General features: G+C 44.7%; 1 protein-coding gene across 1 annotated transcript in view; it reads left to right on the top strand.

Annotated features, from left to right (window-relative positions):
- Window positions 1-12,496: 12,496 nt before the first annotated feature.
- The window catches only part of BEND2 (BEN domain containing 2), a 36,126-nt gene continuing 21,056 nt past the window's right edge, over window positions 12,497-27,566 (top strand). The window contains exons 1-4 of the mRNA XM_040336883.1: window positions 12,497-12,515; window positions 15,318-15,469; window positions 21,940-22,005; window positions 25,438-25,512. Of these exons, the coding sequence (XP_040192817.1) occupies window positions 15,380-15,469; window positions 21,940-22,005; window positions 25,438-25,512 (231 nt within the window). The 5' untranslated portion in view covers window positions 12,497-12,515; window positions 15,318-15,379. The remainder of the gene's footprint in view (window positions 12,516-15,317; window positions 15,470-21,939; window positions 22,006-25,437; window positions 25,513-27,566) is intronic.

The raw sequence follows: 27,566 nt of genomic DNA on the forward strand, positions 1-27,566 counted from the left end.
CTTTTCCATCTATACTAAGAATTTATCTAGGGCCTTTTTTCTCTAGCGCCCCCCTCTTCTTCTTAGGATTTTTTTGGTTCATTTAATGCTGATATGATCACCTTTTGTAATATAACATTGAGAATTATGTATTTTTTTCTTTTGGTTAAAAAAGTTGTGATCATCTCATATAGGATTGTATGGTCACACATATGATTGCCTTTATACAGTTGCAAGAAAAAGTATGTGAACCCTTTTGGAATGATATGGATTTCTGCACAAATTGGTCATAAAATGTGATCTGATCTTCATCTAAGTCACAACAATAGACAATCACAGTCTGCTTAAACTAATAACACACAGAATTAAATGTTACCATGTTTTTATTGAACACACTATGTAAACATTCACAGTGCAGGTGGAAAAAGTATGTGAACCCCTAGACTAATGACATCTTCAAGAGCTAATTGGAGGGAGGTTTCACAAGAAGCATTGCCTGATGTGAATGATGCCTCGCACAAAAAAGCTCTCAGAAGACCTACGATTAAGAATTGTTGCCTTGCATAAAGCTGGAAAGGGTTATAAAAGTATCTCCAAAAGCCTTGCTGTTCATCAGTCCATGGTAAGACAAATTGTTTATAAATGGAGACAATTCAGCACTGCTGCTACTCTCTCTAGGAGTGGCTGTCCTGTAAAGATGACTGCAAAAGCACAGCGCAGACTGCTAAATGAGGTGAAGAAGAATCCTAGAGTGTCAGCTAAAGACTTACAAAAGTCTCTGGCATATGCTAACATCCCTGTTAGCGAATCTACGATAAGTAAAACACTAAACAAGAATGGATTTCATGGGAGGATACCACAGAGGAAGCCACTGCTGTCCAAAAAAAACATTGCTGCACGTTTACAGTTTGCACAAGAGCACCTGGATGTTCCACAGCAGTACTGGCAAAATGAAACCAAAAGTGAGTTGTTTGGAAGAAACACACAACGCTGTGTGTGGAGAAAAAGAGGCACAGCACACCAACATCAAAACCTCATGCCAACTGTGAATTATGGTGGTGGGGACACCATGGTTTGGGGCATAGAAGTAAATCAACAACAGAATGGCTTAAACAGAAGAAAATATGCCTTCTGCAGTGGCCCAGTCAGAGTCCTGACCTCAACCCGATTGAGATGCTGTGGCATGACCTCAAGAAAGCGATTCACACCAGACATCCCAAGAATATTGCTGAACTGAAACAGTTCTGTAAAGAGGAATGGTCAAGAATTACCATTGTGCACGCCTGATCTGCAACTACAGGAAACGTTTGGTTGAAGTTATTGCTGCCAAAGGAGGTTCAACCAGTTAATAAATCCAAGGGTTCACATACTTTTGCCATCTGCACTGTGAATATTTTTATGATGTGTTCAATAAAAACATGGTAACATTTAATTCTTTGTGTGTTATTAGTTTAAGCAGACTGTGATTGTCTATTGTTGTGACTTCGATGAAGATCAGATCACATTTTATGATCAATTTGTGCAGAAATCCATATCATTCCAAAAAGGTTCACAAAAGGGTCTTGCAACTGTATATGAATTGATTCAATTTGTTATACATTTTTTTCATGATGATAAAATGGGATCAAGGTAAACTGTTTGGTACTGCGGAGGAGCGTATCCTTCAAGTTCTCTAAAATATACTTTGAATAATTATTTTTAAAAGAATAATATATGCTTTGATTTGTCTTAAATAAATATTTTTTCTTTAGCAGTGTCGTAACGATCCACAAGATGGCACTGTTTTTATCTATTGATGTTTTTAACATAACCCTGGAGCAATATTGCTGCTGCCCTCTGGGTGTCAATGATGATCAGTATGGCTCTATTAATCAGTATGGCTCTTGTTTGGTGGCAAAAACCATTTGTATTTGTCCAATAAGCTCTAAGTATTGTTTTAATGTGACCCATGGCCGCGATCCTCCGCTCTGCCAGATGGAAGTATAATGTGCAGGCATGGGCGTGTGTATGTACCCCTGATGACGTCAGTTGTGACTAAACGGTCGTAGGGTCGTCACGTATACACGCACAGCGCACGCGCGAACCGTCTTTGTTGATACTAACTGAGCTTTTTTAAATCCTTGCCAGGAACGTTTTATGCATTGGGAAATCAATGTAACCTCTATACTACTGGAGTTCTTTTTTTCTCCCTTTTTTCTTCTCCTCTAAAATATTTGGAAACCCACCGGATGCCTGTATCTCACCTGTGAAAGTAAAAGTCCATCGATGTGCACAGATCGCCTCCAGGGAGTGTGCTTTTGAGGGTGCATTCATAGATGCCAGCTGGTCACCTGTGAAGGGAGTTTCTAAACATCACATCGGCGATCCTGTCACTCTACCAAGCCTTGTCTGACCCCCCTGAATAAGGGCGGTCGCAGGCTTTTTGGTAAGCCTCCAATCTTATTAAAATGTTACAGGCAGCACAAGTGGTGAAAATGTATATCCATGTTTCTACACTGGAAATCATTTACTGGATATCTACACTTATGAACTATTTTTTATGTTTTTTCTTTTTTGTGTTTACACGTACGATTTACGTTATTGTTCTGTTTATGGTCATTTATCTGCACATATTTGATTAATTTGACTTCACGTATTTCACATAGTATATTATCCAGGGCTGCACTCCTATCTATATCCAAAGAATCATTATAGGCTTGAATATTAGTTTAATCTCTTAACAATTATATATTATCTAAAGCAGAGACCCTGGAATATACAATTGTGGTAGTTTACATTTGTAATGTCCCATGATATTAGCATATGAGCAGATTTTCATTAAAAAATACACTCAATTTACACAAACAGTTGTAAGTTTTATAATTATCTTTAAGATGTAACACAATTTATCAAGACCCCCTACAATTAATAAATGGGAGAAGTGCATTGGACAAAAATATAGCCCTGTGGAGTGGCAAAAAGCAATACTCATGACTCAGGCCTCGTACACACGACCTAGAATCTCATCGTAAAATAAACGTAATTTTCCTTGACGAGGTTCTTGTCAAGCTTTCCTTGCATACACACTCGTCGTTCTCAAACGCAGTGACGTACAACACGTACGACGGCACTATATAGGGGAAGTTCGATTACACTGGCGCCACCCTTGGGGCTGCTTTTGCTAATCTCATGTTACTGCGTGTTACGTAAAAGTTTGGTGAGCGACGATTCACGCTTTTCAGTCTGTTACAGCGTGACGAATGTGCTATCTCCATTACGAACGCTACTTTTACCGAAGGTGCGCTCCCGTCTCATACTTTATTCTGAGCATGCGCGGGTTTTTAAGCATTCACACGAACGTGTTTCTCGTTGTAAACCAGCCCGACGTGAACCGCGACGAGAAAATTTAGACTCTCGACAAGAAAAAAGAGAGCATGTTCTCTTTTTTTCTCATCTAGATCCACAACAGTTTTCTCGACGAAAAACATACACACTCTGCCAGCATTTTTCTTGATGGTTTTTGCCCAGGAAAATGGTCGTGTGTACGAGGCATCAAAGGGATATGTTATACATTGGGAGAACATGGTAAAGATTCTCCGTAGATGGTATATGTCTCCACGCAAGTTATCAATAAGGTTTATTAATGAATCAGCGCTTTGCTGGAGGTAATGAGGTCAAGTGGGCCATATCTTCCACATATTAGGGAGTTGTAAAGGTTCACAAGTTTTTAGAGACTGGTATTCTCCTTGATTTCTTGTCATGGGAATCTTTATGAATCTCTCTCCACAGCTGGTGCTATTAGGAATAAAGACAGATAAGTTCCCGAGGCAATATAGGACCATTTTCCTGCATATATGATTTGCGGCTAGACTGACAATAACTTCCAAATGGAAGCAACTAACTGCCTCTAATCTTTCAGAGGTAGTACACAGAGTGAATATTCAGTGCCCTTATGAGCGTTTTCTAACTTGCTCAAACCAAAGATTCGTTGATTTTTGTGCTCAATAGGAAGGATGGCTGCAATGGTATGATGTAGCATAGCTATGGTAAATACAAATGTAGCACTCTGCTAGATAGGTTACTAAGTGATAGGAAAGTTCATTTTTGGCTCGGTGGTAATCATGATCAGATTTCATTTGTAAAGTTGTTTCTCCCTAAACTCAGTGTGATCTCTCATTGTTGCCAATTGGTGTCACTGTACTACTGGCTATAGTATGAGGCTTCTATGCAAGGTTCAGTTATGAATATTCATATTTCACCCATCCATCCCAGCAGGTGGTTCAGAACACTGGAGCATGATGGGAGAGGGTTTACATATTTGGGAAAGTATATATTGTGTGGAGGCATGAGAACTTGCTGCTGGACTGTCTATGCTGCTCGGCCCAGAAGCCTGTTAGGGGTTTAGCATATGCTGGGTATACAGCCCTACACATCTGGCCTAGGAGATTCACCAGATGGGAAAGCTGGCATCTCTGAAGTTCTTGCTGCTGATCTATATTGATGCTTATCAGGGTTCTGGCTATGGCAGAGGCGGGGGCCTATACCTTAGGGTGACCAGACATCCCCAGTTTCAGGGGACAGTCCCCTGATTGAGGACACTGTCTCCAGACCAAATCTGTCCCTGGTTTTTGTCCCCAGATTGGATTTAATAAGGGGCAGGGGCAATTTCAAAGACAGTCAGTGCAGAATTAAAATAAAAAAAATAGAATTACACACCCCCGCTCCGCCATGCCTACTAGCTTAGGGGGTGTATTTTTTCCATTATCTGTGCCCCTTTCTGATGATCATGTGCTGGTCGAAGCGGAGGGAATATTTCTTCAGTTCCGGCCGCATGCCTATTCAGCTTCGCTCGCATGCAGTAGTAGCTGGGGCCCGAAGAGTAAGACTTGAGAGGCTGTGAGGTGGGCAGCGACGGGCAGAAAGTCGCTGATTGTTGCTATTACTAGTAAAGAAAAAATATGTCCCCGGATTTCATTTTAAAAATCTGGTCACCTTACTATACCTGCAAGTACAAAGGTAACCCTGAGATCTGAGGATCCAGTCTAATAACACTTAGAAGGCAGCAGGAAGCTAAGCCTGGGCAGATATTTGGTGGCCTTGTGAGTAAAAGGCTGTTTGCTGATCTGGGTGACGTTGGTGCTTTAAGGATATAAGAGCCAGTGTAGTTTTACAGGGTACAGCCTTTACATTGTCTCTGATTTGGCCATTCCTTTTAGTCTCAGGGATCAATACCCCTTCCCAGTTACAGGTTTCATCAGCATTGAAACGTAAAAAGTCATCCCCTGTACTGGTTAAGGGTCGGTGTGCATGGAGTGGCATGTGTGCTGGCAGCCTCTACACAACCAGGCAAAGAAAATAAGTAAGTATACACATCTCTCTTACACAGGTTAGCAAGCACAAGTGTTGGATGGGGCAGGGAGTATTTTTAAGATTAGGCTGGCCATACAATTTTCTTGTAAAATTTTCTTTTAGATTTACAATATAATCCTAAACACTTCCAATTTGTATGGAATCAGGCATGTCCTTACAGTACATAGTCGAGGGTAAATCTAAAGGAAACTGAATAAGAAAATTGTATATTGTAGGCTAGCTTAAGTTAGGGTTATCCTAAAATTCTACTTCAATGAATGTGCTGCAAAATTCACTGTCCAAAGAATACCCAATCACATGAAGGGAAAAAAACAAAACAAAACAAAAAAAAAATGTAATTGTGCTTGCACATTATTGGAGAAAGGAAACCAGCAAATCTTTACACCCTTTACTAAGCTAAGGGAAATTTTGCTGCTTTGTTCACACAGACTACCGAAGCCTGCCTTTTGCCTCCCTAAATAATCAAAATCACTGTTGCTGCACCTGGGTTCTGCTGCGGAATGTGGGAGCCCACCTATCTGGGGCTGCCATCCCCAATCTGCAGAGGGAGCATTAACCCAGACAGAGGTCATCCGGCTGTGATCCTATCAACCGAGGCATTGCTACAACTGCTGCATTCCAGGTCTGCTACCGTCATATAAAAGACTAAGGCCCCGTACACACGACCAAACATGTATGCTGAAACTGGTCCGCGGGCCAGTTTCAGCATACATGTTCGGTCGTGTGTAGGCGCGAGCGGGCCGAATTCCAGCAAACATTTGCCCGCCGGGCCTTTTCCCAGCAGACAAATATTCCTGGACGTGTTTTAAAACCGTCCGCTGGAATCCTGCCCGCTCGGACATGTACGGTCGTCAGTACAGACCTACCGTACATGTCCAAGCGCCCGCCGTCCCTCGCATGCGTCGAATGACTTTGACGCATGCGTGGAAGCCTTTAAATGGCAGGCCCGCCCACGTCACCGCCTCATCGTCGCGGCGACGACGCGGACACGCCCCGCGTAGTGTTTACGCGCGGACTTCTGTACGATGGTTAGTACAACCATCGTACAGAAGCCCTCTGGCAGGCATGTACGGTGAAAACGGTCCGACGGACCGCTTTCATCGTACATGTTTGCTCGTGTGTACCGGGCCTTATATACAGTCTAATCCAGAGCTGCTGTTTTAGAAGCCCAGGAGGAAGAAACACCTTTGTGTTGGACTCTAGACTGGTGAGAGGCCCTTTGGTCACAGACCTTTGTCATATTCCTACTTAAAGGGACAGCACTAAACCCTTTCTGGAACCCTTAGGATTTAGGGAGTTCTTTCCTTAAATTGTGTTGGTTACAAAACTATGTTTATATTGTTCCTGTCAACAGCTGTTTACCACCAGCACCAAATTTATCTTCAGGAAGACAACCTATTTAGAAAATTATATTGACAAATTCCACTAGTTGACTTGAAAGCTCTCTAGGAGCACTTGACACAGCTGAAGAGGACATAAATTATTCCCTATGCTTCCTGGTGGTCCAGGAAAAGAATAGTTCCATGAGAATGTGCATTAACTACCAAAGAATCCAATCTGATCAGAGCAGAGACTTTGAGAATTGACTCATCATACAGCTGCTAGATTTGTTGAGTATTCAGAAGTCGAGGATGATACCCTATCACACACAAGGGAACTCACAGCCCAAGAGGAGGGGACCCACCGCACCCTTCTTGACATAGTGGGGACTGTGAGAGTGGAAAAGGAAGAGCATTGGAGCAGACACATCTCTGCAGTCATGCATGCTTACAATGGCACAGGGATATCTCCCATTATCAGGTGAAACTAAGTGAAGTGATAGGAACGCAGCCTCCAGTCATTAGCAGCTGCAGGCAGCTATGTTAAACAAGAAAATCAGTTGGACAAACAAAATTCAAACAACCAAATATATAAAATCATACAACAAGTAAACAGAGAGCCTATTGAGAGTTACTTAACACGGACAAATAAAGATAACAGTTGTTCGTTCATAAAAATTATATCAATTCATTCATAAAAATATGTGATATTCCACTCATGATGGTACCCAACTGGAAAATCCAGAAAATCTCCAGTTAACACAGGATCCTGAAATTGTCTCCTGACATCTGTTCTAATCCCTTTCCATACTGTCTAAAAAAGATTTGTCTGTAGTTATACTTTAAGCCATGTCCCTTAGACATAGCCACTTTTAATAAAATGTGAAAAATCGGTTTCACCCTATAATTTATTCTTCCAGGTTCACATCTCTGAACTGAATAAAATTACACACATCTCTGGGATTTGCGCTATCTGGAGACAAGGGAAACATACTGTACAATATTTTAATTTAAAGGGATTGAAAAGTAATTTTTTTAATAAAAATTATAAACAGGCAACGTAGTGACAACACATAGTCCAAATGCAATGAAAGAACTTGTATTAAAATAATGTAAAGACAGGTTCAAAATAAAGCCAGTCGGAAGACAATTCAACCAGGAACACTTACAGGTTCAGCAGTGTGTAGCGAGCAGATTTCCACCAAACTGACAGTGTCTGTTAGGAGGGACAGAATGTGGCCTGACAGGAGGATGGTCAGAGAAGTTCTGAGCCCTATGCTTTCCCTCCTCATCAGGAACCTTTGCCTACCACTAGTTCTGTTCGGAAGAGCACCAACTGCAGTAGAGAAAGTAGACTGCACCTGCTTAGACTACCCACCATCTCCTTACCAGATGCTGTCCGCGGCACCACAACAACATGGAAAAAACTATAACAATGGTGACAAAATCACAATCAGAGCAGGGTTAGAGCAGAACAATAAACTATTTCAAACAACGGTAGCACCTTCTAATGTGCTAGAAGGATAGTGTGTGTGTGTGTGTGTGTTTTCTGTGAGAGCAGGTAAATTTCCAGGCTTGTCTGCCAGCCTGTCTGTGTTTTTATCTGGGTTGGGAGTGTCTCTGAGTAGAGCTCGGTGTCTCACAGGCAGCATCACCAAGGCCTCCCACTTCTTTCTAGAATGTTCTTGTGTTCTCTGGAAAGGAAGGAGGAGAGGGAAGGTGGAGCTGTCTGGGGTGTTCTGGGAAGCCCTGACCAATCCCAAACCTGGATTGGCAGGGGGTAGGCCCTCTTAAATACCCAGGGCCAGCCAAGCTGGGGGAGGAGTTGTTATGCTGTCGGGGTCTTTGAGGGAGCTCCCCATTCTGGGTGGGGGTGACCTTGGGCTTGGGGCTCAAGTGTGGACATGACCCTTCTCACGACACACAGAGGTGTCCTGGACAGGTGGCATGGCAGCAAGAGAGGACAGCGGAAGAGCACTGCCAGGCAAAGTGTCCAGGAGAGGAACAACAGGTCGCAGCCAAGAGGGTTGATGAGTGGCACACAGTCTGGAGAGCACTAGGGAGGCATGCCTCAGAGGACTGGGAGAGTGCAGTCTGAGATAGGTGCAGAGCCAGAGGAGTGGACTGTGGTGTTACAGGCAGAGGAGGGAGGCAGCTGCAGCCATGAGGGCTAGCAGGGCCTAAAGATGTGGCACTGGGCTCAGTAGCCACGTGGACAGCTAGCACTAAGGACTACCATATTTTTCCCTGCCTGCAAAAGGCATTCACCCTAGGCCTGGCTGAGCCAGTGTCAGGCCTACTAATCAGTGCTAGCTGGTCTGAGAAGTGCAAGCAAGTGATTTGCTGGAGGTGTTGAGGAGAGATATGCAAGCAAGTAATGCGCTGGAGTTGAAGATTGCAGTTCTATATTTTGGAGGTGTATATAGTCGGTCTCATATACTGTATATATATATATATATATATTATTCTGCAATTCAGTTTGGGCATCTCATGACAATCCCACCACCATCCAAGTTTATTTTCCTAAAAAAAAAAAAAAATCAAAGTTCAAGGACTGATTTTCTGCCTGAGGGTGAATGAGAACTGTGTGCCTTGGCTGGGCAGGATGACAGACGGACTACAGCACTCAGCAGCCCTCAAGAGGGTACCACTAAACAACATAGGCAGGCTACATGCACACTAGGAGCTGAAAAAAACAACGGAAAAACGCTGGATAAAAATGCTCAATATTGGTGTTTTTGCCAGCGTTTTTCTGTGTTTGCACCGCCATTTTGTTGCCATTTAGCAGTGTATTATAGGTTGTTACCACCTCCATTCCCCGCTGACAGCTAAATGTAAACAAAAGAATGCCGGCATTAAAAAAAAAAATCTTAAACTGCATGGGAGACCTATTTGGGTCTGGTACAGATTTATAGGGAAACTCCACGCCAAAAAAAAAATGGCATAGGATACCCCCCAAAATGCTGGGTCAATGATGTCACAAGAGGCAGGGGTCACCCAGTGACATCACAGGATGGCCCTGCCCCTAAGTTTACTTAAGTTAGACCGCAAAGGGTGTCAGCTTCCTTGATTCTCTGTAGAATCACTTGACAAGGGTTTAAATGCAGACAGTAACTTGGGGGCCTCAGGCGGCAGGTGACCCAACATGCCGAATGTTCATATTTGGCCAACAGGTGGAGTAAGTCCAGGTCTTTCAAGACATTTATTCCCAGCACGACAGACACTACTGGGTTGACTGGGCCATGGGTCATTACTACCCCTACCTGCTCCACTACCTGGTCTTCAATTTCAATCCTCACCCAGGTGATGCCCTCGACCAGGATGGGTAGATTGTTGGCCACTCTGAGAGACAGCCAGAAGGGGTCTAACTGTTCTCGTGCTCCAAATCTCTGTACATAGAAATCGTGTTCCATGAATGTGACCTCTGGCCTGGTCTCAATCTGGTATGGAACTTCTTGCCCGTTAACTTAGGTGGCTACCGCTGGGCTTGGTGCGACCATGTCCTCTGACTTGCTGGGACTTTGGTTAGTTAGTCCTGGGGGTTGTCCTTCTGCCCTGGGAGTCATTCATTTAAAGATGGCCTGGAGGGGTTTCTGAATCCAGACCACCCACAGTTCTTTGATATACCTCCATAACAGAATCACGGCCAGCATTTTCTATCCTTCTCAGGGTCTTTGTACAGTCCTTCTTGGAAGAGGTTACCTCCTGTTTCAAGGCGGCCACATCCTGAGCTAGTTTTATCAGCATGATTTGTATGGCTGACAGGGATGAAGGTGCCAAGGCCTCCTCTTTGAAGTATGCAGGTTACATCCATCATTCCTTATGGAAAGAGGTGGCAGGTTGCACCTTAACGTTCTATTGCAAGGCTCTCGGGAGCAAGTCTTAAGGCCAGCTATGAACTGATCCCTCAGTACTGTATATGGTCTGTGTCAGTGATGTCAGCGCAGCTGGGCACACTCCTCTTCTCCAGGTGCCTGCAGAGGTTCTGCATGATAGGTGAGGTTCTTGTCCTCCTGCTGTTTACTTAAGAAGAACCTTTGTTACAGCTCCGGAAGCAGTATTTTCCCCACAAACAGGTCCTTCACAATCTATTCTAGAGTAGCTGGTTCGTCCTCTGGCAGCATCATCACTGCATGGCGTGCATCATCCTTTTAAGGTGTTAATAGTTAGATCTGTCACCAGCCAGGCCATGACCTGGTACAGGTGTGCTGCACTCCCCAGTCAGTGTCTCCTCCCACTTTGCCAATGCGATGTTAGAGCCATTGAACGTCGCTATAAGGACAAAGGCTGATCCTCCTTCTGCGCCTGTTACAAGGGACATATCCTGCCAATTATGCCAAATGTAGGAAGGATGCAACATGGTGTGGCGGCAATAACACACAAAGTCCATCTGTGATGAAAGATTATTGAAATAATTCAAGGATAGTTCACAATAAACCCAACCAGGAACACTCACAGGTCCAGCAGCGTGTAGTGAGCAGATCTCGGCCAAGCTGACTGCGCCTGTTAGGAGGGGCAGAATGGGGCATGGCCATCTCATGCCAAAGCAGGAAAATGCCCAGAGATGTTGCGAGTCCTATGCTTTCCCTCATCGTCAGGAACCTTTGTCTGCCGCTAGTTCTGTCCCTACCAGGCAGGGCACCTGTCCCTATTCAACCCACTCACAAAATGTGCGCCAAGCCTGGGAACCAGGACTTTAAATAGACTCTGTCTGACCCCAAGATGCCTGAAAGAGTCACATGGGACTACAGCATCCAATTGGATAGCTTCCCCAGTGACCAAGGAAACAATAGAGGAACCATGCTCCTCTTGACCATCAGTTTTGCCTATCAGTGCCCATCAGTGAGGCATATCAGTGCTACCTATCAGTGCCCATCAGTGCTGCATATCAGTGCCGCCTCATCAGTGCCCATCAGTGTTGGCTTATGAGTGCCGATCAGTGCTGCCTATCAGTGCCCATGAGTGCTGCATATCAGTGCTGCCTCCATCAGTGCCTATCGGTGCAGCCTCATCAGCGTACATCAGTGAAGGAGAAATATTATTTACAAAATACATAGAAACAAAGGGAAACTTTTTTTTTTCTTTTTCAAATTTGTCAGTGTTTTTTTATTTGTTTAGCAAAGAATAAAAAACTCAGTGGTGATTAAATACCACCAAAAGAAAGCTCTATCTGTCTAAAAAAAATATATATAAAAATTCGGGTACAGCGTTGTGTGACTGTGCAATTGTCACTCAGAACAGCACTGGAAACTGAAAATTGCCTGGGCAGGAAAATGTATTGAAGTGGTTTAATGTCAGCAGCTACATACAGTTCTGTAGCTGCTGACTTTACTTGTTTTTTTTTTCCCTGAAGGAGACTAGAGCTAATCTAATGATGATACAAAACCTTTCTAATAGTGTGTTGTACTGTTAAATGATCGGTAGGTGGCGACATCTCACCTCTACTCACACGGCGGAAGACGCCGAGGGCGTTGTAAATATTTCTCTGTGAGAATTTTGCACGTCCTGTGTGCGACCACGGCTATACGTGATGACGTCCATTATGGCAAGTTCTCCAATGAGAAAATCGAATCCCTTCCCCCCAGTGTTTGTTGGAGAACTGATCGTCCAATGAGCAGGCGGCAGGAGAGCGTCGCCGAGCTTCCCTGCTGATCATCTGATAGCCCAGGTACGTGAACCGACCGCTGCTGATTTGCTGCTCCCTCACCGGTTGGATAGGACTTATTGAGAGCTGAATGTTGGTGGGCGGGGCCAGGTGCAGCTTCTTCTTCCTGGTGGTGTGAGGGCAAAGAGTGTGATGTAGGGGGCTGGCAGTGAGTGAGTGAGAGAGAGGGGGCAATACATAGGAAGGCTCCGTGTTATTTATAGGTATACAGCTCGGGACATGGGCTGTTGTGCTGGGGCCTCCCTACACCAACTTACCCATAAATTACTGGTACATTGCTGTCCTTACACAGGCCTTACCCCAGGCATCCCCCTCCACTGGAAACCTATGCTCCAGGGAGCAAAAAGCATTAAAAATGCACATAAACTAAACTGTAAGTCGCACTGTTTGTACCGGGTGCCATTGAAATCAATGGGCTGTGACTTGTCATGCAACTTTAATGTACACTACTAGACACTGCCACTAACTGACAAAATACATTGACACCAACACTAACTGACATTATCAGACACTAATTGACTCTGACATGAAAGGGACACACTGCCACTGACATTAACAGACACTAATTGACACTGACACACTACCCTTGCTACTAACTGACATCAACACTAATGCCCTGTACACACGATCGGTTCATCCGATGAAAACGGACCGATGGATTTTTTCATCAGATATCCGATGAAGCTGACTTTCATCAGTCGTGCCTACACACCATCTAGGGTTGTCCCGATACCGATACCAGTATCGGGACCAATACCGAGTATTAGCGGGAGTACTCGTACTCCCGCTAATACCCCCGATACTAGTCACATAGACACTCCCCCTTGCTCGCAATTGGACAGATCCGTCCAAGGGGGAGTGTCTATGCGCAGCGGGGAAAACAACTGTTCAAACGAACGCTGTCTGTAATGTTCCCCGCCGCGGTGATAACAGTAGGTACGGGGGACAATGGCTGCTGTACGGGGGACATGGTTGCTGTACGGGGGACAATGGCTGCTGTACGGGGGACAATGGCTGCTGTACGGGGGACATGGTTGCTGTACGGGGGACAATGGCTGCTGTACGGGGGACAATGGCTGCTGTACGGGGGACAATGGCTGCTGTACGGGGGACAATGGCTGCTGTACTGGGGACATGGCTGCTATACTGGGGACATGGCTGCTGTACTGGGGACATGGCTGCTGTACTGGGGACATGGCTGCTATACTGGGGACATGGCTGCTGTACTGGGGACATGGCTGCTGTACGGGGGACATGGCTGCTGTACGGGGGACATGGCTGCTATACTGGGGACATGGCTGCTGTACTGGGGACATGGCTGCTGTACGGGGGACATGGCTGCTGTACGGGGGACATGGCTGCTATACTGGGGACATGGCTGCTATACGGGGGACATGGCTGCTATACGGGGGACATGGCTGTTATACGGGGGACATGGCTGCATTTGGGGACACATTTAAAAAAAAGTATCGGTATTCGGTATCGGCGAGTACATAAAAAAAAGTATCGGTACTTGTACTCAGTCCTAAAAAAGTGGTATCGGGACAACCCTAACACCATCAGTTAAAAATCCAACCGTGTCCAACGCGGTGACATAAAACACTACGACGTGCAGAGAAAAATTAAGTTCAATGCTTCCGAGTATGCGTCGACTTGATTCTGAGCATGCGTGGATTTTTGACCGATGGATTTCCCCACAGACGATCGTTTTTTAACCATCAGAAAATTTTAAAACGATGGAGCCCACACACGATCGGTTCTTCCGATGAAAACAGTCCATCGGACCATTTTCATCAAACGAACCGATCGTGTGTACAGGGCATAACAGTAAGTGACACTGCCACTGACATTAACAGACACTAATTGACACTGACACACTACCCTTGCTACTAACTGACAATAACACTGACATCAACACTAAGGCCTCGTACACACGGACGGACTGTCCGATGAAAACGGTCCACCGGACCGTTTTCATCGGACATGTCCGCTGCCGGATTTTGGTCTGATGGTTGTACACACCATCAAACCAAAATCCCCGTGGACAGGATACGCGGTGACGTGGCCGCGACAATGACGCGGCGACGTGCGCGACCCTGGAAGGTCAATGCTTCCACGCATGCGTCGAATCACTTCGACGCATGCGAGGGCTTTCGGCCGAGCGGACATGTCCGGTGAGTCGTACAGACGACCGAACATGCCTGACGTACAGGCTTCCAGCGGACATGTTTCTTAGCATGCTAAGAAACATTTGTCCGCTGGAAACCTGTCCGAAACGCCGGAAAATTGTCCAGTCGGACGTACACACGACCGAACATGTCCGCTGAAACTGGTCTGCGGACCAGTTTCAGCAGACATGTTCGGTCGTGTGTACGAGGCCTCACAGTAAGTGACACACTGGCACTGACATTAATGTACACTACTTGACACTTCCACTAACTGACAAAAAACATTGACACCGACACTAACTGACATTAACAGAGACTAATTGACACTGACACTAACCGACAATAACACTGACATCAACACTAACAATAAGTGACACGCTGTCACTGACATTAAGGCCACCTTCACACTGAGGCGTTTTACAGGCATTTTTGTGCTAAAAAAACTGTAAACTACCTCTTCTGCAGCCCCAGTTTGAGAGCCCGAGTGCTTTCACATTGGGGCGATGCGCTTGCACAACAGGAAAAAAAGTCCGGCAAGCAGCATCTTTGGGGCGGTTTTAGGAGCCGTGTATACAGCGCTCCCAAAACGCCCCTGCCATTGAAATCAATAGCCAGTGCTTCAGCAGCGTTTTGCAGGTGTTTTTAACACCTTTTTGGTTTTAACATGACAAAATGTGGAAAATTTTAGAGGGGTATGAATACTTTTTCAAGGCACTGTATAATGCCAGAGCTTACACACTAAAGGGCTGACTTTACTTCACTAACTAATTCAAGAGTTGCAGCTAAAACAATGGAATGCATGGCAGAAGAAATCTAACTGTGTTTCTTTAATTTTAGAGCTTGAGAATGCCTCATCACTGACTGGCTTTAGATTGAAATATACTCTCAACCACTTCACCATGCAAAGTGATGTCAATACTACTGAGAAACTTCAGTATGGCTTTCCACAGAAACGCAGAAGAGTTTCATCCATGGTGTCTGACAACACAGTATGTATCTTGGTGCTTTTCAGCACTGCTGAAAATCTTTGTTTGATTTCAGAAGCCATCATTTTTTTCCCCAGTTGCTCTTATTGCCATTAGTGTTACTTTATCATGCCATGGCAGATATCAGTATGGACAAAGCATAGGAAAGGCTGTGGCAGTGCCTGCTTTACAGCGAAGGGTTATCGACCCAAACAGTAAACTCACCGGACCCTTGGTTGGTGACCTTTGACATATGGGCCCGGATTCACATACATCGGCGCATATTTATGCCGGCGTAGCGTATCGAATATACGCTACGCCGACGCAGCGCACAGAGGCAAGCACAGTATTCACAAAGCACTCGCCCCCAAATCTACGCTGGGTTTCCTCGGCGTAAGCCAGCATAGGTGGAAGTGGGCGTGAGCCATGCTAATGAGGCGTGACCCCATGTAAATGATGGACTGAGCGTCATAAAGATAAGACTAACGTACGGCGCATGCGCCGTCCCGTGGCCGCATCCCAGTGCGCATGCTCAGAATCACGTCGAAACAACTGCCTAAGATACGTCGAATCATATTCACGTACTACGTAAACAACGTAAAATACGACGGCTGTATTCCCTGGTCCATACCTTTGCATGAGATGCGCCTCCTATATGGGGAATAACTTTACGCCGGACGTACGACTTACGTAAACCGTGTATATTATGCGTGTATATTATGCGCTGGGCGCAACTACGTTCGTGAATCGGCGTATCTCCCTCATTTGCATATGTGCATAGAAAATCAATGGGAGCGCCCCTTGCGGCCAGCGTAAATATGCGCCCACGATACGCCGGCGTAGAAAAGTTACGTCGGTCGGATGAAGCCTATTTTCAGGCGTATCTCAGATTGTGGGCACGGCGCACAGATACGACGGCGCATAATTACACTTACGCTGCGTATCTCGTAAGTGTATCATGAATCCGGGCCATAGTTTCTATTATGGGTGTTCTGTTTGAGCTTGATCTTTTAATTATAGCCAGAGTTCTCTGTAACAGTGGAAATCTATATTAATATTATTCCTATATATATACGCCTTCCCCCAGTAGCTGGAATAGATCAGATCATTGAAATTCTTAAAGCGCGTGTTCTGTGAATCTGTTTTTTATAAACATAAGATAAATAGAACATCATTTACAGACATTTAAATGTAAGGCACTGATACAAAGCCCATGAGCTCTTCTCGGTTACTGCTGCAAGTACATTGGGTGCCAACCAAAAGAAGCAAAAAAAGAAAAGTGGGCGGCTGCACACCAATGACGTCATGTGCAAGCACATTAGGTGCCAGCCTAAAGTTGGTGCTCCACATTCCATATAAAGACAAGTGAGCGGCTGCATATCAATGATGTCATGTAAGGATGAGCTCCAGCGTGTTCGCACAGGCGCCGTGCAGACTTCCTGGCGAGCTCTTCACGTGTACTATGCGAACACGCTGGAGCTCATCCTTAATGTTATGTGCAAGCACATTAGGAGCAACACATTTTTGCGACATCTATCTGGCATGGTGACAATAAAGAATGTTCGAACAGCATTTTATCTCGTTGTGGTGTGCGGCCATTTTTTTTTATATTGACTACTGAAGGTAGTGACCACCTGCAATGATTTGTTAAGGCTACTTTCACACTGCCGGCGTGGGGGCGTTGGCGGCAAAGCGCTGATATTTTCCGCGTCGCTTTACCGTTTTTTTTGCGGCGCTAGTTGGGTGCTTTTAAGCCCCTCTAGCGGCTGAAAAAAGGCTAAAACCTCCAGCAAAGCGCCGATGCAGCAGCGCTTTGCTGGTGGTTGAGCGCCGCTGCCCATTGATTTTAAATTGATTTGCATTTTAATGAGTGAAATAAGTATTTGATCTCCTATCAATCGGCAAGATTTCTGGCTCCAAGGTGTCTTCTATACTGGTATCGACCTGAGATTAGGAGCACTCTCTTAAAGGGATTGCTCCTAATCTCAGTTTGCTTCTGTGGACAGGTATCTTTTATACAGGTAACAATCAATCAGATTCCAATCTCTCCACCATAGCCAAGACCAAAGAGCTGTCCAAGGATGTCAGGGACAAGATTGTAGATCTACACAAGGCTGGAATGGACTACAAGACATCGCCAAGCAGCTTGGTGAGAGGGTGACAACAGTTGGTGCAATTATTTGCAAATGTAAGAAACACAAAATACCTGTCAAACTCCCTCGGTCTGGGGCTCCATGAGAGACTTCGTGGAGTGTCAATGATCATGAGAATAGTGAGGTATCAGCCCAGAACTACACAGGAGAATCTTGCCAATGATCTCAAGGCAGCTGGGACCATAGTCACCAAGAAAACAATTGGTAACACACTACATCATGAAGGACTGAATTCCTGCAGCTCCCGCAAGGTCCCCCTGCTCAAGAAAGCATATGTACAGGCCCATCTGAAGTTTGCTAATGAACATCTGAATGATTCAGAGGAGAACTGGGTAAAAGTGTTGTGGTCAGATGAGACATAAATCTAGCTATTTGGCATCAACTCGCCGTATTTGGAGGAGGAGGAATGTTGCCTATGACCCCAAGAACACAGGATAACTTCACTGTATCAAAGGGACTATGGAGGGAGCCATGGACCATCAAATCTTGGGTGAGAACCTCCTTCCCTCAGCCAGGGCATTGAAAATGGGTCCTGGATGGGTATTCCAGCATGACAATGAGCCAAAACACACGGCAAAGGCAACAAACGAGTGGCTCAAGAAGAAGCACATAAGGATCCTGGAGTGGCCTAGCCAGTCTCTAGACCTTATTCCAATAGAAAATATGTGGAGGGGAGCTGAAGGTTCGAGTTACCAAACGTCAGCCTCTAAACCTTAATGACTTGGAGAGGATCTGCAAAGAGGAGTGGGACAAAATCCCTTCTGAGACGTGTGCAAACCTGGTGGGCAACTACAAGAAACATCTGACCTCTGTGATTGCCAACAAGGGTTTTGCCACCAAATACTAAGTCAAATTTTGCAAAGGGGTCAAATACTTATTTCACTCATTAAAATGCAAATCAATGTATAACTTTTTTGAAATGCGTTTTTCTGGATTTTGTTGTTTGTTATTCTGTTTCTCACTGTTAAAATAAACCTACCTTTACAATTATAAACGGATCATGTCTTTGTCTCTGGGCAAAATCAGCAGGGGATATAAAAAAAAAAAATTTTCTTTCACTGTACCAACAATTCAGTTGTCTGGTCAAATGAACTGCCCCAGAGCTTGTAAAATTAAATATAGGCAAAACTGTTTTTTTTTTTTTTTCATTCTGCATAGAGAAAGGGAGGGGTTATAACCCCTGTCAGGTTTTTCTTTCACCATCTTTGTCCCATTGCAGAGATTTTCCTTCACTTCCTGCCTTCGCAGTTTTGCCTTTAGTTATACTTTAAATTGGTTCTAATATTGGTTTAAAGTTGGTATAGTTTTGATCTCCCATTTACACTAAATTACCAAAAGTATTGGGACGCCTGCCTTTACATGAACTTTAATGGCATTCTAGTCTTGATCTGTAGGATTCATATTGAGTTGGTCCACTCTTTGCAGCTATAACAGCTAAACTCTTCTTGGAAGGCTGTCCACAAGGTTTAGGAGTGTGTCTATGGGAATGTTTGACAGTTCTTCCAGAAGCGCATTTGTGAGGTCAGGCACTGATGTTGGATGAGAAAGCCTGGCTCACAGTCTCCAATCTAATTCTTTGGGGTGAGGGTAGGGCTCTGTGCAGGCCAGTCAAGTTCCCCCACCCCAAACTTGCTCATCCATGTCTTTATAGACCTTGCTTTAGGTACTGGTGTGCAGTCATGTTGGAACAGGAATGGGCCATCCACAAAATGTTCCCACAAAGTTGGGAGCATGAAATTGTCCAAAATGTCTTGGTATGCTGACGCCTTAAGGCCTCGTACAGACGAGGGGTTATCCGATGGAAACGGTCCGCCGGTACACACCATCAGATCAAAATCCGCGCGGAAAGAAATCCGCGGTCACGTGTCGCGACGTGTCCGTGCCGTCACCGCGACGATGACGTGCGCGACACTGGAAGGTAAATTCTTCCACGCATGCGTTGAATCATTCCGACGCATGCGAGGGATGAGGATCGGATTGAACTTGCCCGGAGAGTCTGTACAGACGACCGGATAAGTCCGAGGGACAGGATTCCAGCGGATAGATTTCTTAGCATGCTAAGAAATTTTTATCTGCTGGGAATCCGTCGGCTGGACAAATATCTGCCGAAAATTGTCCGCTCAGGCCTACACACGACCGGATCTATCCGCTGGAACTGATCCGCGGATAAATCCCAGCGGATAGATCCGGTCGTGTGTACGGGGCCTAAGAGTTCTTTTCCCTGGAACTAAGGGGTCAAGGCCAATCCCTGAAAAACAACCCCACACCATAATCCCCCCTCCACCAAATGATTTCATAATATAGTGTGTATATGTAAATCAGACACTTGAATCCTTCCAAAAACTGCAAACAGAATTCAGTTTAGATAAGACAGTATTCTATAAACACCTTTAACTCTGACATGCTTTAATGGCACGAAATGTTGCCCTTTCCTTCCTCATTTCCAGTACTCCACTCTTCAATCTAATTGCTGAGCCTAAGGACTCTAAAGAACCCACTTTGGGGATTTACACACCGCCTCTTCTTAAACTGCTGCTTGATGTTTCACTCCCAGGTAGGGGCAAATGGTAATGAGATACTGGCCCAATACCTGACTACATATGGAAGGAGATGTTACAAACCATTCCCCTTATTTCACTCTCTTCCACCCACACACAGTTATTTATTATACACACAGCGTATTGAACTCCAGACTTTCTCTATAATATTGGCCCTAAATTCCTGCTTCTCTAAATGTAATCGACCCCAGAGTAAGCAAATACATCTCTTAAACCTAAAACATACTGGTCCAACACTATTGGTATTATTTACCACTTGCCTACAGAGCACTTTCACTCCCTTCCTCCCCAGGCCAATTTTTAGCTTTCAGTGCTGTCGCACTTTGAATGCCAACTGCGCAGTCATGCAACAATGTACCCAAACAAAATTTGTATAACTTTTTTTTTGGACCTATCAAGCTTTCTTTTGGTGGTACTTAATCAACACTGGGTTTTTATTGTATGCTGATGACGCTGCACCGATGACACTGCACTGATTAGGAGGCACTGATATGCAGCACTTATAGGCGGCACTGATAGGTTGCACTGATGAGGAGGCACTGACAGGCAACACTGATGGGCACTAAAGGGCAGCATTAATGGGGCTGCGCTGATGATCAGTGCCCTGATTGTCAGTGCAGATGTCCCCCCCTGAGGAATGCCGCTTACTGGCTCTATACCCTGCCTATAACCACCATTTCCTGTTTACACTGTGGTCAGCTGTGATTGGACAGCTGATCACATGATAAAGAGCCTACGTCATAGGCTCTTTATCATGATTGGTGATGCGCTATATCGTGCGTGGCAAGATGTGACATCCTCCCAGAATGAGAGTGCTCCCACCCGCCCGTCATTTCACTATACAGTGGGTGGGAAGCAGTTATTAATGTGATGGGTATCTCCCTAAATGTCAACCCTATTACCTGCATTTTGGGTAGCTTTGATACTTCGTCTTTGGATGAATTTGAATCCCTGGAGATCTTTAAATGAAAGTTTGTTGTGCCTAGACTCTTGGCTATTAAATGAATCTCTGTATCACCCCCTACCTGCCTACCATGATGATTTGAATGGTTATAAAAACTCAATAGGTACATAATATTTAAGCAACCCACTTACAGTGTCTTCTGTGGAAGGCCACGTGACCGTGTCCGGTAATGCTGGCTGGCTTAATCAATTGTATCCATTACTTAGAATATCAAAATATGGAGTTTAATTATCCTATGTTTTTTTCCTCTAAATCAAGGGTCTCCAAACTTCTCAAACAAAGGGCCAGTTTATTGTCCTTCAGACTTTAGAAGGGCCAGATGGTGGACAGTGGGGGGGCAGAAAATGTCCCGGGCCCAGCATCAGCGAGAATAAATATGGCCTCAGGGTTGGTGGTCAGTAGGAGGAGGAGTAGTGCCCCTATCAGTAGGAGGAATAGTATCCCATCATTGTTATCAGTAGAAGAAATAGTGCCCCCTTGTTGGTGTCAGTGGGAGGAATAGTGCCCCAAGGGCTGTATAAAAGCTAGCAATGGGCCACATCTGGCCATCGGGCCGCAGTTTGGAGACCCCTGCTCTAAATCAATACTATGACTTTGACTTTGTGAACTGTGAACTGTGTATCCCTATCAGGACGGCTGTGATGTTATCGAACCTTTTCACTGTTTACTTCATGACTTGTAGCTGGACTGAACTGTAATTGTCTGTAGTCCTGTTTGACTTATGATGTTTTTGTACCTACACCAAAAAAAAATCAAATAACAGCTGATTTGAAAAATACTACATTTTAACCAGTCTTTTGTAATAAAATTGTTGTGCAGGTTCAAGAACACGAATTTGAAGGTGATGACAACGTTAATTTTGAGTATGATGCAGAATATGAATGTGTAAGTATTATGTGCTACAACAGAACAGCAAATTCATGCTTAGGGACTCGAAAAAATAACTTTATAATCTTTTATTTACTACAGAAGCCATTTTGTATTTATAGATTACTAAACATGTATCTTATTGGTTTAAATCCCTAACCAGCTATAAAGCCAGAGTAAAATAAAAAAATTCAACTTAATAACATTGGAAGGTGATCTGTTTGTGTTCACAGCACCGCAATAAATCCTGTTTCATATTTGTTTGTGATTGGTTCACTACAGAAATCTGCACAGTGCTTCAGGCAGCCAGATCCCAGACACAGTGTATAGAGCTGATTCCAGTGGCTCTGTACCTTGTAATCACTGTGATGACCAATCACAGTGACCACAGATGTAAAAAATACTACTGATAATGTGAATTAATCATTCATCGGTTCTCTTTCTCAGGCAGCAGCAGATTTATGGTAAGGGCTTGCGATTGGGGAATTTTTTTTTTTTTTTCTCACCCCCTTTCTCCTCTATTTCAAATGTCCATCTTGTTTCAGTATGATATCTGTAAGGCCCTTTTTCATCCATCCGTTTATGGATGAAAAGGGGACATACATTGATCCCTATGAGATAGCGGGTGTCAGCGGATAAACATCCGCTGACACCCAATCTCATCAGTGTCCGCAATCCTCCGATTCTGCAGACGGAGGAAACCCCTATTTTTCCATCCATCTGCAGAGCGGATTGGGTTAACACGGACAAGCGGTCCGTGTTCATCCGATCCCCCCATAGGGGAGAGCGGAGATCTGAGGCCCCGTACACACGACCAAACATGTATGCTGAAACTGGTCCGCGGGCCAGTTTCAGCATACATGTTCGGTCGTGTGTAGGCACGAGCGGGCCGAATTCCAGCAAACATTTGCCCGCCGGGCCTTTTCCCAGCGGGCAAATATTCCTGGACGTGTTTTAAAACCGTCCGCTGGAATCCTGCCCGCTCGGACATGTACGGTCGTCAGTACAGACCCACCGTACATGTCCAGGCGCCCGCCGTCCCTCGCATGCGTCGAATGACTTCGACGCATGCGTGGAAGCCTTTAAATGGCAGGCCCGCCCACGTCTCCGCGTCATCGTCGCGGCGACGACGCGGACACGCCCCGCGTATTGTTTACGCGCGGACTTCTGTATGATGGTTAGTACAACCATCGTACAGAAGCCCTCTGGCAGGCATGTATGGTGAAAACGGTCCGACGGACCGGTTTCATCTTACATGTTTGCTCGTGTGTACCGGGCCTAACAGGGCGGTCCTTGCACATTGTGCGGGGACCGCCCTGTCATCCGCCGGCTCAGCGGAGGTTCACAGGGCAGTTCTTCACGGATCCATCCCGTGTGAAAGGGCCCTAACCCACAGCGTGAGTAGAAAAGGTTGTATACCCTGTCAGTGTGCCGCTGTCTGTATGGACGAAGTGTTCTCTCTGCCAAGGTTCAACGCATCTCCTGCTGAGTCAGACCTAAAGCTTTGCAATCAGCCAAACCCATACTTCCAGCTGTGTGGAGAGCTCTGACTCTGCAGGAAGGAAGCATGTCAAAATTGTGCAGAGAGAACACTCCTTGAACACAGAGAGCAAGGGTACTTCTCTGCAGCATACTGGCAGATGACAGGCTTTTCTACTCAGGCTGATATGGCTTGCTAATGAAAATGAACTGTAAGACTTTGCACACTTTTTTTGATGCATCTGAAATGTATTTAGCAGATTTAAACAGAAAATGTAATTGTGCTTAAAAAGAGAAGCATTGCCAAAACTTTTTGGCCATGCGTTACTTGTGGATCACAGGAGTGCATTTACTTGTGTACTCCTGTGACTGAGAGTCGGCTTATAGAATGGGTTATTTTTTGCTATTACAAACAACAAAACAAGTTTGGCGCCAATGACAGGAAAGGTTGTTTTAGGAATAAAAAATAGAAAATGGAAAATTTGTCAGAAATGGGCTACAATGCATAGAAGATTCTGCCAGGCATCGATGAGCAGCTATATGGTATTGCACATTAGGAGTGATGTGAAAAATGGTGAGCAAAACAGAAAAACCATAAATCAAGCGCTGAATCAAAACATTTGTGTCCAAGCAATGATGAAAGAAATGTAATGTTTATTGCACTATAACATTACATTACATTTCTTTCATCATTGCTTGGACACAAATGTTTTTTTGATTCAGCGCTTGATTTATGGTTTTTCTATTTTTTGCTATTAGCTGACAGGGCAAAGCTGTGTAAGGCTTAGGAAAGATCCCGACAATATTGTTTGGATTCACCTCACAGTCTGATTGATGACTGGCTGCTTCACCTTCCAGTGCCTGGCTGAGATACAGAGCCTACCATGCTTGCCCCCTCTGCACCCAGGTGCTCCAATGATCAGCAGCCATGTGATAGTTCAGTTCTCAGTGTTATGCTTGTACACACGACCGGTTTTCCTGTTAGGAAAAAAAAAAGTTTCTCCCGACGTGATTCTTCTCCAGCCTGCCTTGTATACAGACGTTCATGCCAAATCCCGCCCGACCAAAGCGCGTTGATGTACAACACGGACGACGGGACTATAAAGGGGAAGTTCCATTGAAATGGCACTATCCTTTGGGCTGCTTTTGCTGATCCTTGTTTTAGTAAAAGTTTGGTGAGAGACGATTCGTGCTTTTCAGTCTTTGTGCTTTTCAGTCCGTTACAGCGTGACGAATGTGCTATCTCCATTACGAACGCTCGTTTTACCAGAACGAGCGCTCCCGTCTCATACTTGATTCTGAGCATGCGCCTTTTTTTTCCCCTCGGAAAAGCATACACACGAGCGGTTTTCGCGACGGCATAAAGACCGCCGGGAATCGCAACGGGAAAAAAGAGAGCGGGTTCTAATTTTTTTGCGGGCAGTTTTCTTGTCGGGGGGAAAACTGCTATGGAGCATACACATGGCCAAACATGGCAGTTTTCCTGTCAGGAAAACCGATCTTGTGTACGAGGCATTATAATCGACATTAGGCAGCTGTCAATAGTGGAAAGTGGAGGCGAGTATGGATATTTCTACTTTTAAGCAATATTTATTAACTTTTCTCTAAAGCATACTGTAACTGTAGCCTTCTATTTAGCAGTAATCCAGAACATTATTGCAGGCACCTCCCAGTACATAGACACACTCTACTTCTTCTTCAAGTTATGAGTGTTTTATTATTGGAAACAAGAACCACGTCTCTCATGCTGTGTTCACATCTTTCTGTTAGTTGCAGAGTAATGGGGTCATGTTACTGTTCAGAGACACGGTGAGCCTGAAGGGGCAGGTTACATGTATGAGAAATGTGCACTTGGGGATGCCTGTATTAAAGCACCACTGGCAGATTGGTACCAATTAGAAGGCCAAAGGTTCACTTTAAGCTACAAAGATGTTTCTTTACTAATAATTTCATTTATATTTTTGGCAACAGGCAAGTGTCAAGTCAGATATATCTTACTCTGGAGATCACCAGCCTTCGCTCACAGATGTATTGTACTACTGCCAGGTACAGAAACCATTCACTTACAGTTTTCAAAATTAATCTGATAAGTACAGTTAAAGCAATTCTTTATGAAGACATTGGGGATTATTTACTAAAGGCAACTCTACTACAAGTGCACTTAGAAGTGCAGTCGCTGTAGATCCGAGGGGGACATGCAAGGAAAGTAAAAAACAGCATTTTAGCTTGCACATGATTGGATGATAAAATCAGCAGAGCTTCCCCTCATTTCAGATCTACCCCTCAGATTTACAGTGACTGCACTTTCAAGTGCACTTTGAACTTGTAGTGCAAAGTGGATTTGCCTTTAGTAAATAACCCCCATTGTCCCCTTCAGTCAGTGCATACCGGTACTTCCTTGGCCTCTGAGAGTCCTAAGCCCCAATGATCATGCCTGTATTTATGGTTGTATTACCAGTCATTAAAACTGTTTTGTTCAGCGTTCTGTTTTAATCTTATCAAGAAAATTGTAATAGACTTATATTTAGCAAACCTTGATTCCTGTATGCTTATAGGTGTACTCTGACTGAATATTCTGTTAACTTGATACATTTTACGTTTATTTAGAAATGACAGTTTTTTTTTTTTGTGAGCACAAATTTTGAATGTGTGGGGCCAGTTCATTGTCCTTCAAACTGGGGGGGGGGGGGGGGGCGGACTGTCACCAGTGAGAGGAGAAAATGCCCCAGCGTCAGTGGGAGGAAAAAATTTACATAGCGCCTCTGGTCATTATGAGGAGGAGCAGTGGCACATCATTGGTATTAGAGGGAGGAATATTAACCCATTGTTGTTTTTAATGGAATGAATAGGGCACGGTTGTTTATCTTGGTGGGAGTGAAAGTGCCCCAATCATAGTGTCAGTGGAAGATGCCCCATTGCTGGTGTCAGTGGAAGTAATTATGCCCCGTTGTTTTTGTTGTCAATGGAAAAAAGTGCACAATCGTTAATATCAGTGGAAGTAATTATGCCCAGGAATTGGTAACAGTGGAAGGAATCATGCCCCATTGTCGGTGTCAGCGGAAGGAATAATGCTCCATTGTTGATGCCAATAGAAGTAATGCTGCCTCACTGTTGGTGTCAGTGAAAGGAAGGGTGCCTCATTGTTGGTGTCAGTGGGAGGAATAGTGCCTCGGATCAGTGGGAGAAACCGTGTCTCAAGGGCCGGATAAAGGCAATCTGGGGCTGCAGTTTGTAGACCACTGACTTGATCACATATGTCATAACAAATTTTTTGAAAAATTCATGCGCATTTACACGTTTTATCTCTTTAAATATCCCACAAGTACAGAAAAATATGCACTGATCTGCCAGAGATGTACTCCTCTTTTAATCCATGTTGTGGACAGACAAGCATTTTTGTGGACATTAGTATTGTCACCCCCTCCAAGCTGTCTTTTGCTAAACCACTCAGCCTCTCTTGAGTCTTTCATCATAAGACCATAGACAATGCATATTCCTTTTCTTTCAACCAAAGGTTGCACAGAAGAAATTCGCACTATTCCCCCATCAGACAGTGCTGGCAGGGGAATCCCTACTACTGAGCAATTAATTGGGCGGTCGAGAAGAGCGTCATTATTACTAGCGGATATAGCAGCCGCTAGAGATAATCGCAAAGTAAATCCGACAGGCTGGTTGTACCCAAGTTGATCGATCGATCAATTTTGCACATTAAGCCTGCCCATACATGGTTTAAATCTCGGCCGGTTCCTGCAGAAACGGCCGAGATTCGAACAGTCTATGGCCAGTCTAAATGCTGATCATTCTGCACTCCAAAATATGAACCGCCCCATCATGCCTCGGAGGTGACGTTAAAAGTGGGCAGGGTCTCCGGATGACGTCATTGGATGGCCACAATCCATGGCTATATAAGTAATGTCACACCTCGCAGCTAACAATTATAGCGGTAGCTAGCATGAGGAGAAGATTGGAGGAAGAAGATTGCAGACAGAAAAAACGGTGGAAGAATCAGAGGAAGAAGACATCAGCACAGCGAGAAGAACCGGAGGATAAAGCCCTTACCGAAGGGAGAAGAATTCGGAGGGAGAAGAGACAATGGAGCT

This window comes from Rana temporaria, chromosome 2, assembly GCF_905171775.1.
Source record: "Rana temporaria chromosome 2, aRanTem1.1, whole genome shotgun sequence".
Taxonomy (NCBI): Eukaryota; Metazoa; Chordata; class Amphibia; order Anura; family Ranidae; genus Rana; species Rana temporaria.